This window comes from Rhinatrema bivittatum, chromosome 13, assembly GCF_901001135.1.
Source record: "Rhinatrema bivittatum chromosome 13, aRhiBiv1.1, whole genome shotgun sequence".
Classification (NCBI taxonomy): domain Eukaryota; kingdom Metazoa; phylum Chordata; class Amphibia; order Gymnophiona; family Rhinatrematidae; genus Rhinatrema; species Rhinatrema bivittatum.
The window spans coordinates 37,671,973-37,689,012 of NC_042627.1; the positions used below are offsets into that span (position 1 = coordinate 37,671,973).

At 43.6% G+C, this 17,040-nt stretch overlaps 1 protein-coding gene across 3 annotated transcripts in view; it reads right to left on the reverse strand.

The window, feature by feature from the left end:
- The window catches only part of TJP1 (tight junction protein 1), a 486,574-nt gene that overhangs the window by 374,414 nt on the left and 95,120 nt on the right, over positions 1-17,040 (reverse strand). For all 3 annotated transcript variants that reach the window (XM_029575150.1, XM_029575149.1, XM_029575148.1), the window contains exon 3: positions 9,663-9,787. In XM_029575150.1, coding sequence (XP_029431010.1) covers positions 9,663-9,787 — 125 coding nt within the window. The remainder of the gene's footprint in view (positions 1-9,662; positions 9,788-17,040) is intronic.

The window sequence follows — 17,040 nt, forward strand, 5'->3', positions numbered from 1 at the left end:
AGCTTCCATAAATCCAAGATAGGCCTCAAGCCCCCTGACTTCTTGAGGATTAGAAAGTACTGGGAATACAAACTCTGGCCACATTTGATTGCCTTCTGCTGGAAGAGAGAAGCTACTGCCTGCTGCAGATGAGCAGACCAGAAGTGTTGGAAGGGAAGACTGATCCCTGCTGGGAAGGAGAAGGGTGAAAGAAGCATTAGCAGTAGTCTCATTCCACAATTTTAGGATTCACTTATCCTTGGTGATATGGATCCACTCCAGAACAAGAGACTGCAACCTACCCCACCCCCTCCACCAGACATGGAGAGGCAGACCTCAATGAAACTGGTCCCAGGCTGCTGTACCTCTGGCTGAAGACTCTTCCTTTGTTAACCTCTAACTGAAGCTAATGCAGCAGAGTAAGAGGAGTTTGAAAATACTGAAAAGAATGGAAGCAGCATATCTAGAAAAAGGGCACTTGTAGGTCAAGAACTAGTGTCTAACCAGGGTCTGCTGATCTTCCATCACTGCAAAGAGTGACGGTTGAGTAGATAGATGCTCCTTGATGAGAACCACTGGATACTATAGAGGTCACTGAGGAGGCTACAACTATTACACAAGACAGCTCGCGTTGTCTTTGGAGTTATGTTCTTAAGGTTCTCTGTGTAACACAGAGCACTAAAAAGAAGGGTTCCTGTAACCTCAGTAATCTTTTTGTTCCCTAGACTAATGCATTCCAGAAAGGCAGCATTTCCATATCAAGTCCCGCGTCATTTGAATTCTCTCCTGTTAGATCTCCGCATGAAGAAACATTTCAAATTTAGAAAAAGTTAATCAAAACCTGGTTATTTGATAAACTGTTTTGAGGACTAAATCCTTTATTTATGCTTTTTATATACCTTCTTTCCAGAGGTAGATCACAATGGTTTACATATTTAGTTAATCAGATAAAGGTTTTATTATTTTATTGCTTTTTAATGTATCTTTCATGTTTATGTAATTGATGATTTTTTTCTCCAGCACTACAATGGTGATGTCTGCTGAGCTCAAACCTTCCACCTTGGCTGCTCCTGTCAATATCTTCAGCCTGCAAAGTCACATCCCCCCCTTCCCATCAGCACTCCATCATCAGAAGGTGTCTGGGGGAGAATATGCAGGCAAAACAGCTCATTGTGTCCATTGGGCTGGTCTAAGACTTGGTGGATAATGATATCTACAGCTCAGGGAGTTACCACAGCTCATCTTCTACTAGCACAGACTCCAGTGAGCTCAAGCCAAGCAAAGTTCCATTACCTTGAGCTGCACCAGGAAGCAGCCAATAGCCCAAGTTTACGTAGCGGCTAAAGGCTCAGTCAGAAAGATGAGAGTCCCACCTTTCAATTTAATCACAGTATAAGATTCAAAAGGAAATATCAAAGATGACAAAAGAACAGTGAGCAGACTCTCAATAGGCATCTGCCATCTTGTTCCACCTCATACTCTCATAAAACCAACATTTTGACTAACATATTCATATCTTGATATTAGGTGAATTCCTAAAGATGTGTTTACCATAGATGTTTCTGGATATTTCTGTTAAGTATGGGTGGACTAGAGTTAGATATTGTTTTTGTAAACTTCTCTGACTGAATTTATAGGTGTGTGGAAAGGTTTTCAAGTACACAGCCTCCAATAGGAGAGGATTTTGGTGGAGAGGGGAGGCAGGGAGCAAGATTTTATGCATACAAAAGGGATAGGGTCAAATATGGTTTGTGTTAGGTCCTTGCTAATTCTTTTGAATGTGGAAAGGTCCCAAGGGATTTTCATCACTGTTTTTGAATGGTGAGAGTGGGGGAGGGCACACATTTAGGGTGTTTTATGCTTAGTTCATGATTATATATTGTTATGGCTATTTTATTGAACTCATTACTTGCATTTGTTTGTTTAATAAATTTTATGGATTATTTTAATTTCATTTGTAATCCACATTGATTAAAATAGGAGGAAAACTCATGGGTAGTTGAGAATGAAGGCTCATGGTACCAGATCCCAGCCTGGTTCCAACTGAAATGGAAATACAAAGGAGGAGGAAGAAACTGCTGGGTTAAAAAAGAATGCATAGCAAAAGGCCTTAGTATTATGATGTGCCGGGACCTACACTGGATTCTTGGTTCAAGTCTTCTAGCCCTTGGATTGGCCAGGGCTAGGGATGTTGCAGAAAGCAAAATTGCTTACCTTGTAATAGGTGTTATTCCAGGACAGCAGGATGTAGTCCTCACATATGGGTGACGTCACTGAACGGAGCCCAGGCGGGAAAACTTTCTGTCAAAGTTTCTAGAAACGTTTGACTGGCCCCAGTGAGGCCACTGAGCATGCCCAGCATGCTATGATATTCTCTGCCACAGGTGTCTCTCTTCAGTCTACTATGTAGCAAAAGCTTTAGCAAAAAGAATAAAAATAAAAAGGCCCAACTCCGCAGGGTGGCGGGTGGGTTCTGTGAGGACTACATCCTGCTGTCCTGGGATAACACCTATTACAAGGTAAGCAATTTTGCTTTATCCCAGGACAAGCAGGATGCTAGTCCTCACATATGGGTGAATAGCAAGCTAGAGGCTGAGTCATTGTGTAGTGCAATGTTTTTGTTGAATGAGTCAGCCGAAGATCACAGCAGTTTGGTTGTAGTAGGAGTTGGGTTTAAGCTGGAAACAAGTTCTTTAAGACAGATTGTCCATAGGCAGAATCTTGTCGTCCTTGCTTGTCCAAACAGTAATGAGCTGCAAATGTGTGAAGAGAACTCCATGTTGCTGCTTTACATATGTCAAGTATTGGCACTGAACGATAGTGTGCAACTGAAGTTGACATTGCCCTAACTGCATGTGCTTTTACTCGCCCTTGGAGAGGAAGGCCTGCTTTTTCATAGCAAAACTGTATGCAATCTGCTAACCAGTTGGATAGAGTATGTTTACCCACTGCTTTCCCTGGTTTGTTTGGGTCATAGGAAACAAAGAGTTGATTGGATTTTCTGTGAACTGCAGTGCGGTTTAAGTAGAAAGATAGAGTGCGCTTGCAATCTAAGGTGTGTAAGGCCCTTTCTCCTTGGTGAGCATGAGGCCTTGGAAAGAAAGTGGGTAAAACTATAGATTGGTTTAAGTGGAATTCCTTAACTACCTTAGGGAGGAATTTAGGATGAGTACGGAGAATCACTCTGTCATGTAAGAACTTAGTGTAGGGTTCATATGTGACTAGTGCTTGTAACTCACTAACCCTTCTAGCTGATGTAATGGCTATGAGGAAGATAGTTTTCCATGTAAGAAATTTCAGATCACTGGAATCAATGGGTTCAAAGGGAGAACGCATGAGTCTAGTTAGAACCAAATTTAGATCCCATTGAGTGACTGGGTGTCTAATTGGTGGTTTAAGAAGAATTAAACCTCTCATAAATCTTTTTATGAGAGGTTGTGTAGAAATAGGTGCATCTGACACCTGATTATGGTAAGCTGAAATTGCACTTAAATGTACTCTTATAGAGGAAGTCTGTAGGCCAGATTCTGAAAGATGGTACAGGTAGTCCAATAAAGACTTTGTGGGGCAAGTGAAAGGATTGATGTCTTTTTGCCTGCACCACAAAGTGTATCTCTTCCATTTGGAAGCGTAGTTCTTCCTTGTGGAAGGTTTACGTGAAGCTATAAGAACTTGGGAAATGTTAGCTGGAAGATTGAGTGGTTGTAGGATCAAGCTTTCAACATCCAAGCTGTCAGTGATAGGGATTGAAGGTTGGGATGTCGCAACCGACCCTGATCCTGAGTTATGAGAGTGGGAGCTACTCCCAGGCGAATGGGATCCCTGACTGAGAGGTCTAGAAGTGTGGGAAACCATACTTGTCGAGGCCAATATGGGGCTATGAGTATCATTGTCCCCCTGTCCTGTTGTAGCTTCACTAGAGTTTTGGTTATGAGTGGTATCGGAGGATACGCATATAATAGGCCTGAGTTCCAAGGGTGAGCAAAGGCGTCCTTGGATGGCCTGTTGTACAGGTTGTATAGGCAACAGTAGTTGTCCACTTTGTGATTCAGATGTGATGCAAAGAGGTCTACTGTTGGTTGTCCCCAACGTTGAAATATCCTGGTCACTACTGTGGGATCTAGTGACCATTCGTGTGGTTTGAATTGACGACTGAGTCTGTCCGCCACTACACTGTAAATCCCTGCTAGGTAAGTGGCCTTGAAAAATATGGAGTTGTTCAAGGCCCAACCCCATATCTGAGCTGCCTCTTGACAAAGGAGGTACGAGCCTGTCCCTCCCTGTTTGTTGATGTACCACATGGCTACTGTGTTGTCTGTTTGGATCAGCACAGTCTTGTTGGTAAGGCAGACCTTGAAGGCATGTAGAGCATAACGTATAGCTCGAAGTTCCAGGAAATTGATTTGAAATGTTGCTTCGAGCTTTGTCCATGTTCCTTGTGTTTGGAGATTCCCTATGTGAGCTCCCCAACCCAAGGTGGATGCATCTGTAGTCAGAGTTATTTGTGGGACTGGTTGTTGAAAGGGTAGGCCCTTGCACAGATTGTCCTTGTTCACCCACCATCGTAGAGAAGAGCGTAGTTGGTGGGTTACTTGAATTGGAGAATAAAGTGGTTGAATGGCTTGGATCCATTGTGATCTTAAAATCCATTGAGTTACCCTCATGGCCAGTCTTGCCATAGGAGTGACATGAACTGTGGAGGCCATGTGACCTAGTAATGTGAGAAACTGATGAGCTGTTGCTTGTTCCTTGGAGTGAATCAAGCTTGCCAGTAGAGACAGTGTGTTTGCTCGATCCACTGGCAGAAATGCCTTGGAGAGGTTGGTGTTTAAATCCGCTCCTATGAATTGAAGCAGGTGAGATGGGACTTTGGATAATTGATGAGAAATCCCATGGAGTGCAGTAGAGCAATAGTTTTGTTGAGAGACTGTATTGCTCCTTGTTGAGATTGGCTTCTGATGAGCCAATCGTCCAGATATGGGAAAACATGTACACCTTGCTTGTGTAGGTGTGCTGTTATTACTGCCAGGCATTTGGTGAACACTCTGGGAGCAGAAGCTAGTCCGAATGGCAGTACTCTGTATTGGTAATGATGAATGCCCACCTTGAAGCGTAGATACTTGCGATGAGGAGGGTATATTGGTATATGGGCGTAAGCATCTTGAAGATCCAGAGAACAGAGCCAATCTCCTGTTTGAAGAAGAGGTAGCATTGTGCCTAGTGAAACCATCCTGAACCTTTCTTTCTTTAGAAATTTGTTGAGATTTCTGAGGTCTAGGATGGGTCGTAGGCCTCCAGTTTTCTTTGGAATGAGGAAATATCTGGAGTAGAATCCCCTGCCCTGCTGAGACCTGGGCACTGGTTGAATGGCCCTGGCTGTCAGAAGGGTGGATAATTCTATTTGTAACTGAATTATTTGGGAATTTTGTTGTGGGTAGGAAGTTGGTGGGAATTCTGGAGGAATTGAGAGAAAATTTAGTTTGTAACCGTGAGCTACAATGGAAAGTGCCCATTGGTCTGTGGTTATGTTTTCCCAATTTGATTGGAAGTAGGAAATCCTTCCTCCCACTGGTATGTGCTGTTTGGGGTTTTGGAGGGTGGGTCTGATCTCTGGATTTGTGTTCAAAAACCCGTAGCTGGACCAGTCTGTGGAGGAGGCTGAGTACGAGCTGGTCTTTGTTGTCTGGCCTGAGAGCGATGGGTAGGCCTGGAAGGTCTAGTTCTGGTAGGTGGATTATAGTACCTTCTTGGCCTGTAGTATGGACGTCTAGGTTCCCTTCGTGGAAAACGTCTAGGGGCCTGGGTGGTTGGTTCTTGAGGCAGTTGTGATAGCTGTCTTAAGGTCTCCATATGATCCTTAAGTTGTTGGACAGCATCCTGTACTTTCTCTCCAAACAAGTTATCCCCACGGCATGGCAGATCTACAAGCTTGTCTTACACTTCAGGCCTGAGATCTGAAGCCTTCAACCAGGCCCATCTTCTTGCTGTAATGCCGGCTGCTGCTGTTCTTGAGGCTGTATCAAAGTTGTCATAAGCAGCCCTTACCTCATGTTTCCCAGCCTCGAGGCCTTTGGTGATAATGGATTGAGCAGATTCTTGAAACTGCTCTGGGAGAGAATTTGAGAAGTGCTCCATTTGCTTCCAGAGATCCCGCTGGTACTGTGTCATGTACAGTTGATAGGCAGAGATTCTGGAAGATAAAAGTGCACCTTGGTACACCTTTTTTCCTAGGGAGTCCAGAAAACGATGATCCTTCCCTGGAGGAGCTGAAGAATGTGGACGTACCCTTTTAGATTTTTTCTGGGCAGATTCTACTACCACAGATTGATGTGGTAGCTGTGCCTTCTGAAAGCCTGGTGCCTGCTGCACTAGGTAGGTAGTGTCTAGACGCTTATTTAATGCTGGAACAGTGCATGGGTGTTCCCACACTCGTTGCTGTAAATCCAACAGGACCTCATGGATGGGGATTGCCAGAACTTGTTTTGGCGGATCCACGAATTGCAGCACCTCTAATGTATGCTGTCTTGAATCATCTTCTGATGAGAGCTTAAATGGAATTGTATCCGCCATCTCTTGAACAAAACTTGAAAAAGATAAATCTTCAGGTGGTGACCTTTTTCTTTCTTCAGGAGGTGATGGTTCGGACATGAACTCTTCAGAAGAAGTATCTGTCCCTGGATCATCCCAAGAATCTTCTTCCTCTGGCTGTTGATAAGGAGTTCTTGGGATTTTCCTTGTGAAAACACCCGAAGGCCCAGGTAATGGGTCGTCGATGGATATTGTGGGATGAGTCACTTCCAGGGATTTTTGAGGAGCTGTGTCGACAACTTTGTGATATTTTTTCAAAAGGCGTTGAAAAAGTGCCAATTCTTGTGTATCAGTAGTGTCTTGATCAGGTATCGTCGAGGGAAGAATAGGTGCCCTCGATGAAGTTGTCGAGGGTGGTGCCCTTGGTGTCGAGTCCGTCGATGGTGGTAACATGGAAGGTAAGGGTATAGACGAAATCGCTGGAAGCTGTGCGTATATGGACGTCGATGACGTGATGATCTTCGGTGTCGACGTCGAGTCCCTGTGTCCCGTCGAGGTCAAGAATGGCCCCGGCATTGGTGTGCCCACCGGCATCGGCAAATTTGCCGGCAGATGTGGAAATCATTGGCATAGACAATGAAGTCGGCATTGTAAATTGTTCTTTGAAAGCCTGAGAAATCGCTTGTCGGATGAAATCGGACAATTCCGGCCGCACAACTGATGGAAGCAGAGCGGTTGCGGGCGGTGGCGCAGGCTGAGGTACCAGTTCCTGACAAGTTGTTTGTAAGGGATCTGGCGTCATCAACGGAGTCGAGGTAGGCCGAGGCGTTGAAGACTCCGATGTGTCCTGTTCTCTAGGCAGCTTCGCTGTCGAGGGTTGCTGGGAAGCAGAGTCAGACAACGGGGGGCTTCTGTGTCGATGTTTTGACTTCGATTTTTCGGAGGATTTTGGTGACGTCGAAGATGAGGAAAGAGAGGAATGATCCCCCGACGGTCCCGGGCAAGGTTTTTTAAGAATCACTCGCTTAGTCGCTCCAGCCGGAGACGACCTCGACGGGGAAGGTATAAGTTGTAGGCTGAACAAATGTTCCATTTTTTCAAGCCTGGTTTTCCTCGACTTCGGCGTCATTTCTGCACATTGAGGACAATTTTGTACGTCATGTTTGTCACCCAAACACATCACACATTCGGTGTGCGGGTCCGTGAGTGACATTTTTCTAGTACAAACAGGACATTTTTTAAATCCTGTGGACATTTTTTCAAATGACGGCCGTCGATTTGACTGAGGTAAAATTTTTTCCTACTCTCCGAAAATAAATCAAGACTGGGTTACTTACCGGCCGGTAAGGAGAGACCCCGAGAGATTTTATGAGAGAGAATATCACTTTTTTTAGACTAATAAGTCACAAGAAGGTTGAGAAACAACTCAACGGCTCCGGTTCCCGCGATGCTGGCTGCAGCGTGGAAAAAACGAAGACTGAAGAGAGACACCTGTGGCAGAGAATATCATAGCATGCTGGGCATGCTCAGTGGCCTCCCTGGGGCCAGTCAAAAGTTTCTAGAAACTTTGACAGACAGTTTTCCCGCCTGGGCTCCGTTCAGTGACGTCACCCATATGTGAGGACTAGCATCCTGCTTGTCCTGGGATAAACAGCATTCACAGTCCCTAGAGGGGGAGGAGGGAGTCTTATTATACAACCCTAACATCTAGTGACTCAATTTAGAAACCTTGAAATGCAGGGTTCTGGATGGAGCTCTATGCATGGCGTCTGGCAGCAGACTTGCTACTATGACTGCACTAAAACAAGTTGGCGGGGAATATAAAAAGGCGATAAATCTCCAGGTAGTGATTAATGAAGGCTCATAGCATCAAATCCCAAACCTGGTTCCAACTGTGCTGGAAATATAAAGGAAAAGGAGAAAAAAAAAGAGTCAGGTCAAAAGGAAAAAAAAAGGGAGAAAAAAAAAAAAGCATGTGATAAGTACAGAAGATCCATAATTATGAAAATGCAACAAGAAAGCCAGAGTTTAGCAGGGGTTTATGGCATTTATCGGGAAGTGTATAGAAATAATTTACTTTTCCTACCACACAATTCCTACCCTGATCCTCCAGCATTATCTGTTAATGCCAGAATCCAAACAGCAAGTAAACTGAGAAGACCAGATGGAAATTATGATATTTATAATATTTTTAACTTTTGCAAACTCTTCCTTCTTCCCCATCCATCTCTGATCCAATTCAAGCTTTTAAATCTGGTACCAAGAATTGAAAAAAGTAGAGTATTTAAGAACCGATCAAACGTTTTAGGCACCATATAAAAAACTATTTTCTTTATAATTTATGCAATTTTTTTTGTTTGGAAAGAGGAGGGTAAAGGGACAAAGTTGGCATCTTTTGTAAAGAAATGCATGCAGTTGAAGTATTTTTTTCTAAACACCATCTTCTTCCTTTGTCTATGTTCTTTGCCAGTCTCTTCCACTTTAACACCCTTCTTCCCTCCTCCAGAGGATTTTACCCTTCTACTCGCCATAACCTTGCATTTTTCTCGTTGCAATTCAGCCATAATCATATTACAGCATCTTGCTCACCTCTCTGTAGTCCAGATGGGGTCCAGCCATGCCACAACATTCCATTTACCTTTGAAATCCCATTAGTATTCTGTTCACCTCCCTATGGTTGCAACATCTCACTGACCTTCCCAAAAGTCAAACTGTAGTCACCCAAGTGACCACGCACCTGGAGTTTTATACCTTACCTTCTTCCAATAGCCTCTATTCCAACTTCAATTCTAATACAATAACTAAACTCACTGGTTGCTTCAATCTCATTTTACAATAGAATTGCCATCATCCAGTATCTTTCCTACTACCAAAGGAGGAAACTGCCATGTCAAACCATTCCCAACTTCCAAAAAACCTCTCAAACTGTCCTTCATTTGATTGATCACCTCTACAAAAACAAATCCTATGGCTACTCATTTTTCTTTTCTGTCACCTTTGATACTGTTGATCACTCTTTTGCTTGATATGATTAACTCTTGTATATCTTTTCTTAGTTGGCTCTCTTCCTATATCCATGGTTAAAACTTTCACCATCACACATGCATAAAAGTACATTTAAAATATTATAAATTAGTCATAAAAAAAATACATACTGTAGAAGTCCTTCAGCAGGCCCTCCTTTTAAGACATCAGAAATCACTATTGAGGTTTCTCCACTCTGAAAATGAGGGTTGTCTCTTCCTCCCGATATTGCAATGCCAAATCCAAAACCAGGGGCCTAAAATAAAACAGATCCAATTGAAGAGAGGCAATTGTGAAGGATATATTGGGGGGAAGGTTGATTATTTTCTTATACATTTCTAATCTTATATTGGCTTTGCTGTACAGCAGAAAAAACACACACAATATATATATTTAAATACTGGTGCAAGTTCATGTATCTTCTTAAAACTGAACCACGTGTGCAAGTTTTACCTACATATAGGCTGTATAAATACAACTCCCACCAAACCTCAATAATCCTTGACTCAAATGTGGGGGGGGGGGGGGGGGGGGGGAGAGAAAAAGGGACAAGCTTTAATTCCATCTAATGTTAAATAGATCCTTCGGCAGATGTCAGGGAAAATAGTTACCCACTAATCACATTAAGAAACTGATTTATATTTGAAATATTGATAGAACACTAAGTCAAGGTCAGAGTCAAGAACAAAGGATACAACAAATGTAGTATGAAAGGTAATATTATCCTGTGATGTCTGCAAAATCTGAGACAAATCGGAACTATCAAATGATGCTAACACATCAGGAGACCCTACCTGAGCTGCTGTTATCCTTTTGACATTAGCAATAAAATAAGAATTAGAGATCAAGAATATTTTTTCCTGATAAAATTGCAAGACCTCAAATCATTAAAAAAAATAAATAAATAAATAAAAGCTCAATTCTAGACAGACACCATGACTAAGGAAAATTAAAAAAAAAAAAAGCTGAGATTTTAAAATCTTCATATTTTCAACCAGTTCCTGATGGAAATGGAAATTCAAACTGTCCTTAATCACTGCAGCTGCATTCAACTGCAGCAAATGAACAGCAGTTGAATGAGACAATTGAAGACTCCACATTATTTAGTCTCAGATAATTTAGAAGAAGCCTCTAATGTACAGGCACATAGTTATGCTACAGGTTGCAATAAAGTTAATGCGAGGTGTGTTATCGCCCTCCATATGTCACATAGCAAAATATCCAGCGGTTCAGAGGAACATTCTACTGGATCTTTAAGAAAAGACTCCTTAATATGAGTAAAAAGAACAGGTATAGAGACCTGATTAGTTGCCTGAACTTCAGAGGGAACAGGCATGGCACAATGACCCCCCATTTGCAGATTTGCCAGAAGGTATTCCAGAGGGAGTACAGTGGTCAGTGGTTCCAAGAGCCAGAGTTCCAGGAGGTTCAACCAATGAAGCTGGGCTTACTCAAAGCCAAAACTTTCCGGCTTCTGACAAATGTAATTGGTCAAGTCCAGGTTGGGGGGGGGGGGGGGGGCGAGTGGCTTAAGGAGGTCTCTCATAATTTCAGTAGATCTAACATAGGAGAAGAGCTCTGAGGCACGATCCTTGAAACTATTTATTTACAAAGCTCTGATATTCCGCCTTGTTTCAATAATGGCCTCAAACCGAATTATAGTAGACTAACAGATATGGTAGCAATAAAATTAGTTGTAGAGTCGTGTGCAGTCAGTCATAGTTGAATCAATGTCTAGACATAGTGGATGCTGGTTCTTTCCTTACCAATAAGCTGGAGGAGAGAGGGGAAGGTCTGTGAACAGCCATGCCTTTGCTTTTTTCTGGAAATGAAGGAGGATGTTTCAAGGCGAAGGGGTAGTAGCACCTCATTCCAGATTTTGGAAGCATAGTAGCTCAAAGCGTAAAGTCTTGTGCAGGCAAGTTTCATGGAAGTAGGAGAGAGAGGGAGAAGGAGGACATTTTAGGAGGACTGGAGTTCTCTTGTGTGGGTATGGGAGGCAAGAAGAAGGGACAGACTCTAGTATTCACACTTTTAAAGACGAAACAGAAGATTTAGACTTAGGCTCATACATGATTGGTTAAAAAAAAAAAAAAAAAAAAGTAGATGAAGGATCAACATTATTAAAAATTTTAATCACATGGAAGGAACCTGATTGGGTAAAACAGTGATTCTCAACCAGTGTGTCAGGACACTGGTGTCAAAGGTTTGACATAGCAAGCTTGTGCTTTCCATAACAGCCACATGTGCTTGCTGCTTGAGGGGACTGCAGAGTAAGGAACTGGTACTTAAAATTCCTCATCACCGCTCCCTATTGCTGCTTTTCCCTCAATCCTGGCAATCACTGCCACCACCAATCCAACCCAGAAATGTTGCAGGTATGTTGTATCCTGCCCCACTATCCCCACAATACTTCTGTCTCCCCTCCCCCCATCCCCTTGGAGTTTGTTTTCTTCTGTATGCTCATTTATAATTTATGGTCTTTTATTCTATATTAGATCAGAGTCTGTCTGCATTCTGCATGTTTGATGGCCTTGGAAATGTCAAGCCTTCTTCCTCGGAAGAACCGGCAATGGGTATCACCCCGGAGAGGGGAGGTATCTATGGCTGCCAGGGCATCGAAGGGCCTCTGGGCACAAGCTATGTAGGGAAGACACCCAGTAGGACATAGAGGCACTCCAGCAGCGGTGCTAGGATTGAGGAAGTAGGCTCCGGCATTGGTGGTGGTGGCACCAATGGGGCCTGCAGTTTGATCCCCTGAGGGCTCTGAGCACTGCGAACTGAACCCTGCAATCCAGCTCCTCCTCAAAAAGTCACTGTAAGTAAGGTGGATGGAGGAGAAGCAGGCACCACCAAATCGCCCTCAAAACGACGGGGATCGGTACCCGGCACCAATATGGGCATTGGTGAGGAGCACCTCAGACTCCCAGGCTCAATCGAGGGCGTAGCCTCATTGCCCTGGGGCTGCTTCAGGGCAACACAGCTGATACCAGTGCCTTCTTGGAACCAGTGCCATGCTGATGGGCAACCAGTGATTGTGCTTCTTCGATCTCCCACGGTGCTCAGCCCGGACTTTCCCTGGTGCCAAGGAGGGCGAGGAATCCAACATCCTGGAATGCAACGACACCGGTCAATCCCCGGTGCCCCTCTCCAGAGGAGAACCCGTGGGGGGGGAAAACAATTGCTTGGTGTCCAAGGGCTCCCCCGACCCCGTGATGTCGACGCGCCGGATGCCAGCATGGACGGCCCCGATTTCTTGGAGCCAAAACGTTTCTCCATTTTATCCAAACATGCCCGACGACCTTTCAGGGTCATCTGGTCACAGAGCCAGCAACACTGGACATCGTGCGATGCCCCCAGGCAAAGAACACAAACTTCATACGGATCAGTCAGAGACATGGTCCGCAGGCACTGGGGGCAGTGACGAAAGCCAGAGGAAGCCATGCTTCGGGCCAGCCAGCAGTCTGTGCAGGGCAGAGAGATTCCAAAAACCCCCGGAACCAGCCACAAGATTGGGGAAAAAAACCTACCGTGCCGCCTTACTAACTAGGGGGACCCATGCGCTGATGCAAAGGGGGGAAAAAAGTCACAAAAAGAAGAAGAGAACGCTGAAAAACCAGGAGAGCGCTCCACAAACCACAAGGCAACAGCACCACAGAAAGAAAGAGACTGAAGGGGGACCCGCGTGGCCGCAAAGATAGTGGCATGCTGGGCATGCTCAGTGTGCCAGTAAAAGTTCTAGAAACTGACAGAAGTTTTCCGTGCCAGGCTCCATCTGATGTCACCCATGTGTGAGGGCTACCATCCTGCTTATCCTAGGAGAAAAATCTATTTATGTAAATTTATAATTTCAAGAACCCTTGCTCTCAAATAAGGCACATATTAAAAACAAGTAAAATCCTTAGGCACAGTCCAAAACAATGTACAAAGAAGAGAATAGACCACAACATCTTATTGCTGAGCTATCCCTTCAATAAATCAATAAACAACAGGGGCAAAAAGTCTGAAAACATCTGAAATATTCCTAAGGCTCGAATGCCTATAAACCAGTGAATTCTACTATTGCCTTGTCACTAATTTGTGGCAAGAACATGCTATGCTGAGAGAAATTAAAAAAAAGAAAAAAAAAAAAAAGGCAGCTTATACAAAAAAAAAAAAAGAAGGAGCATAAGAAAAGAGATTAGATTGGAACACATTGTTTAGAATGTTACTTTTCAGTTGAAATATTGAGTTCAAAGAAAAAATTCAGATGTGCGGTACATACACTGTTCATACTAGAACAGGGGAGCAAGAAGGAAAAGATGGAAATATTGACTTTCTAACATCTCTCAGCTCTCTGATAACTCCTCAAGCAGCACTATAAAATTTAGTGAATTAAGTTGTCTGAAATTGTCCTTCCAATTCTAAATACTCAAACAGATATAACCCTTTAACCTTAAGATGACAGCCCAAAATAATGCAACCTTACCCTTACTAACACTCTTTACACAGCTATTTTAACCCGTTCCAGTGAAAAAAGGTTTTGACACAGGTATGATGGAATCAAATGTTGATTAAATGCAAATCTGAATTTCATTTTGCAATACCTTAGACCAGGGGTCAGGAACCTTTTTGGCTGAGAGAGCCATAAACGCCACATATTTTAAAATGTAATTCCATGAGAGCCATACAATATGTTTAAAACTAAATATAAGTAAATGTGTGCATTTTATGTAAGATCACACTTTTAAAGTACAATAAGTCTCTGAAAATATTACACCAGGCCTTAAGACACCAATACATCTCCTATTAGGAAAACGGACCAAGTCAGGCTGCTATAGAGTCCTACACAGAAACACGCCAGCAGAAAACCTCACCTGAATCACGTGCTGTCCCTCACCTAACATAGAATAAAGAGACCAAAACGCATAACAAGAAGCATACAGAAAAAAATGAATTGGAAACTGCAACAAGCCAGAGTCTCTGTATGCAGTGTAACAAAGGAAAAAAGAAACATCACCCATCCTTATAAAACAAATCAAGAAATATAAAATCATCAGCAGTAAAACTGTACTAACAAAAAGAACATATTTCGAAACAGCTAATGAGTGGAATATCCAATAATTAAAAACACATATAAAACATTTCCAGATACCAACAAAATATTTCAAAATAGCAGACACAAAGACCCAGTAATGAAAAATAATAAGGATACAAAAATTTTTTTGCTCTGCATACCTGGGAACGTTTGATATCCAGGTGTCCTGAGATTGTTCTGAATTAGCAGGAGGTGGGGTGGTTTGCTTGGAACTTTCTCCTCTCTCAGTCACATACCAGCGCTCTCTCTCACACTGGCTCTCAATGACACACCTATACACACATGCTCTCAGTACTCACATATACACATGTTTTTTCTCACTCACTTATATAGGCTCTTAATTACACACATGCTGTCTATCTTTTCACGCTTACACACACAGGCTTTCAATCACATAAATACATGCTGTCTTTTTCTCTCACACACAGACTCTCATTCACATGCTTACAAACATGTCCTCTCTTTCTCTCATTTACACACAGGCTCTCAATCACATACTCACATGCTCCCTCACCTAAATCAGCTCTCAATCACACACAGACACACATGATCTCTCTCTTACTTATACACACAGGCTCTTAATCATACATACACATGATTTCTCTCACACACAAAGGATCTCAATCATACACACATACTCTTTCACACAAACAGGTTTTCAATCACAAACTTACACATACAGGTTCCCAATGGTAAACTTACATTCATGCTCTCTCTCTCTCACACAGGCAGGCTCTCAATCACAGACATACTCTCTTTCACATGTACAGGCTCTCAATCATTCACATACATGCAATCTCTCACTCACACACACACACAGCCCCCCCCCCCCCCGCGGCCCGGAAGAGGAAGTGAAGAGTATCGCGTGCCTGCGCGGCAAGAAGAGGCCACGCTAGTGCGCTCGGCATCGGCCCGAAGAAAATAAGACTGCAGCGCGGCTCGGAGGAAAATGAAGAGGTTCAGCCGCGGCCGATGGGACTCCGCCTCCGCGAGGGCTGAAAATGAAGAGGTTAGCGTTGGGAGGAGGCTGCTGCTGCGAGTTCCCGGGGTGGGGGAGAGAGAGTGAATGAGCGAGCAAACACACATGCTTGCTCGCTCATTCACTCTCTCTCCCCCCCACCCCCACCCCGGGAACTCGCGGCAGCAGCAGCAGCCTCCTCCCAACGCTAACCTCTTCATTTTCAGCCCTCGCGGAGGCGGAGTCCCATCGGCCGCGGCTGAACCTCTTCATTTTCCTCCGAGCCGCGCTGCAGTCTTCTTTTCTTCGGGCCGATGCCGAGCGCACTAGCGTGGCCTCTTCTTGCCGCGCAGGCACCCGATACTCTTCACTTCCTCTTCCGGGCCGCGGGGGGGGGGGCGAAGAGAGCACGCCGGTGCCGCTGACTCCAGCTTTCCTGCCGCGTTCCGCCCGGGCTGACAGCATTTTAAGCCCGGGCGGAGGAGGACCGGGGAGCAGCTGGGTCAGTGGGAAAGTGTGGCGACTGTCTGCGAGCCAGATGCAGCCCTCAAAAGAGCCATATCTGGCTCGCGAGCCATGGGTTCCCGACCCCTGCCTTAGACAGACCTGAAACTGAGGAAGAACAAATAAATACAAAAAAAATGAGCCTGTGGCAGAAATAGCAGCTTTTTTTTTTTTTTTTTTTACCAGTAATGTAATGGTAGCCCTAGTGACGAGACACATACCAACCAATATTTATTAACTCCAGTCCTTGAATCTAGATGCAGTGGAGGTAGTGCATTCAATATCTCATGCATATTCATTGTGAATATCCTGAAAACCTGGCCTACTTGTGGCTCTTGAGGACTAGAGTTAGCCATCTCTAGAAAAGGCCATAACAAAGAGGTCTAAAAGAGTCATGACCAAGTCTATATGATTAGGTTTACAAAAGAGTAAAATGAATAGGGGAAAATATTCAAACTGGCACATTTCCAAAGTAACCTGTCCATGAAGTATAGTACTGAACCTTGCAATTAAGGAGGAAAGTTCAAGAAATGACTGAACAACTCTCGATACAAGTCTCAAACAGATAGAACTAAATAAGAATAATGTTTAATGGATGCTCAGTGTCCAGCTGGCACATCTATAAAACCAAGGTCCAAGTTGTTGAACTAAATCCTACAGAAGAATATCTGGCATTGAAAGATTAATTTTTATACAAAAACCAATACAAGCTTTGATGGTACTCAAATATCCAGAAAGCCAGTCTTCGACAATAACAGAGCACCACAATATTTACAGCATCAAACATGAAAACTGCTATTAAAGTCTAGCCAGTTTAAAAATTATATACAATCATGCCACCTCAGATGGTTAAGTAATGTGTAGACCTTATTATCAAAGTGAATTAGATTCAAAATGAATATTTATGCTCAAGAACAAAGAGGGAAGACAACTAGCATAATACTTGTGATTTTAGGTCTTCTGTTTTGGT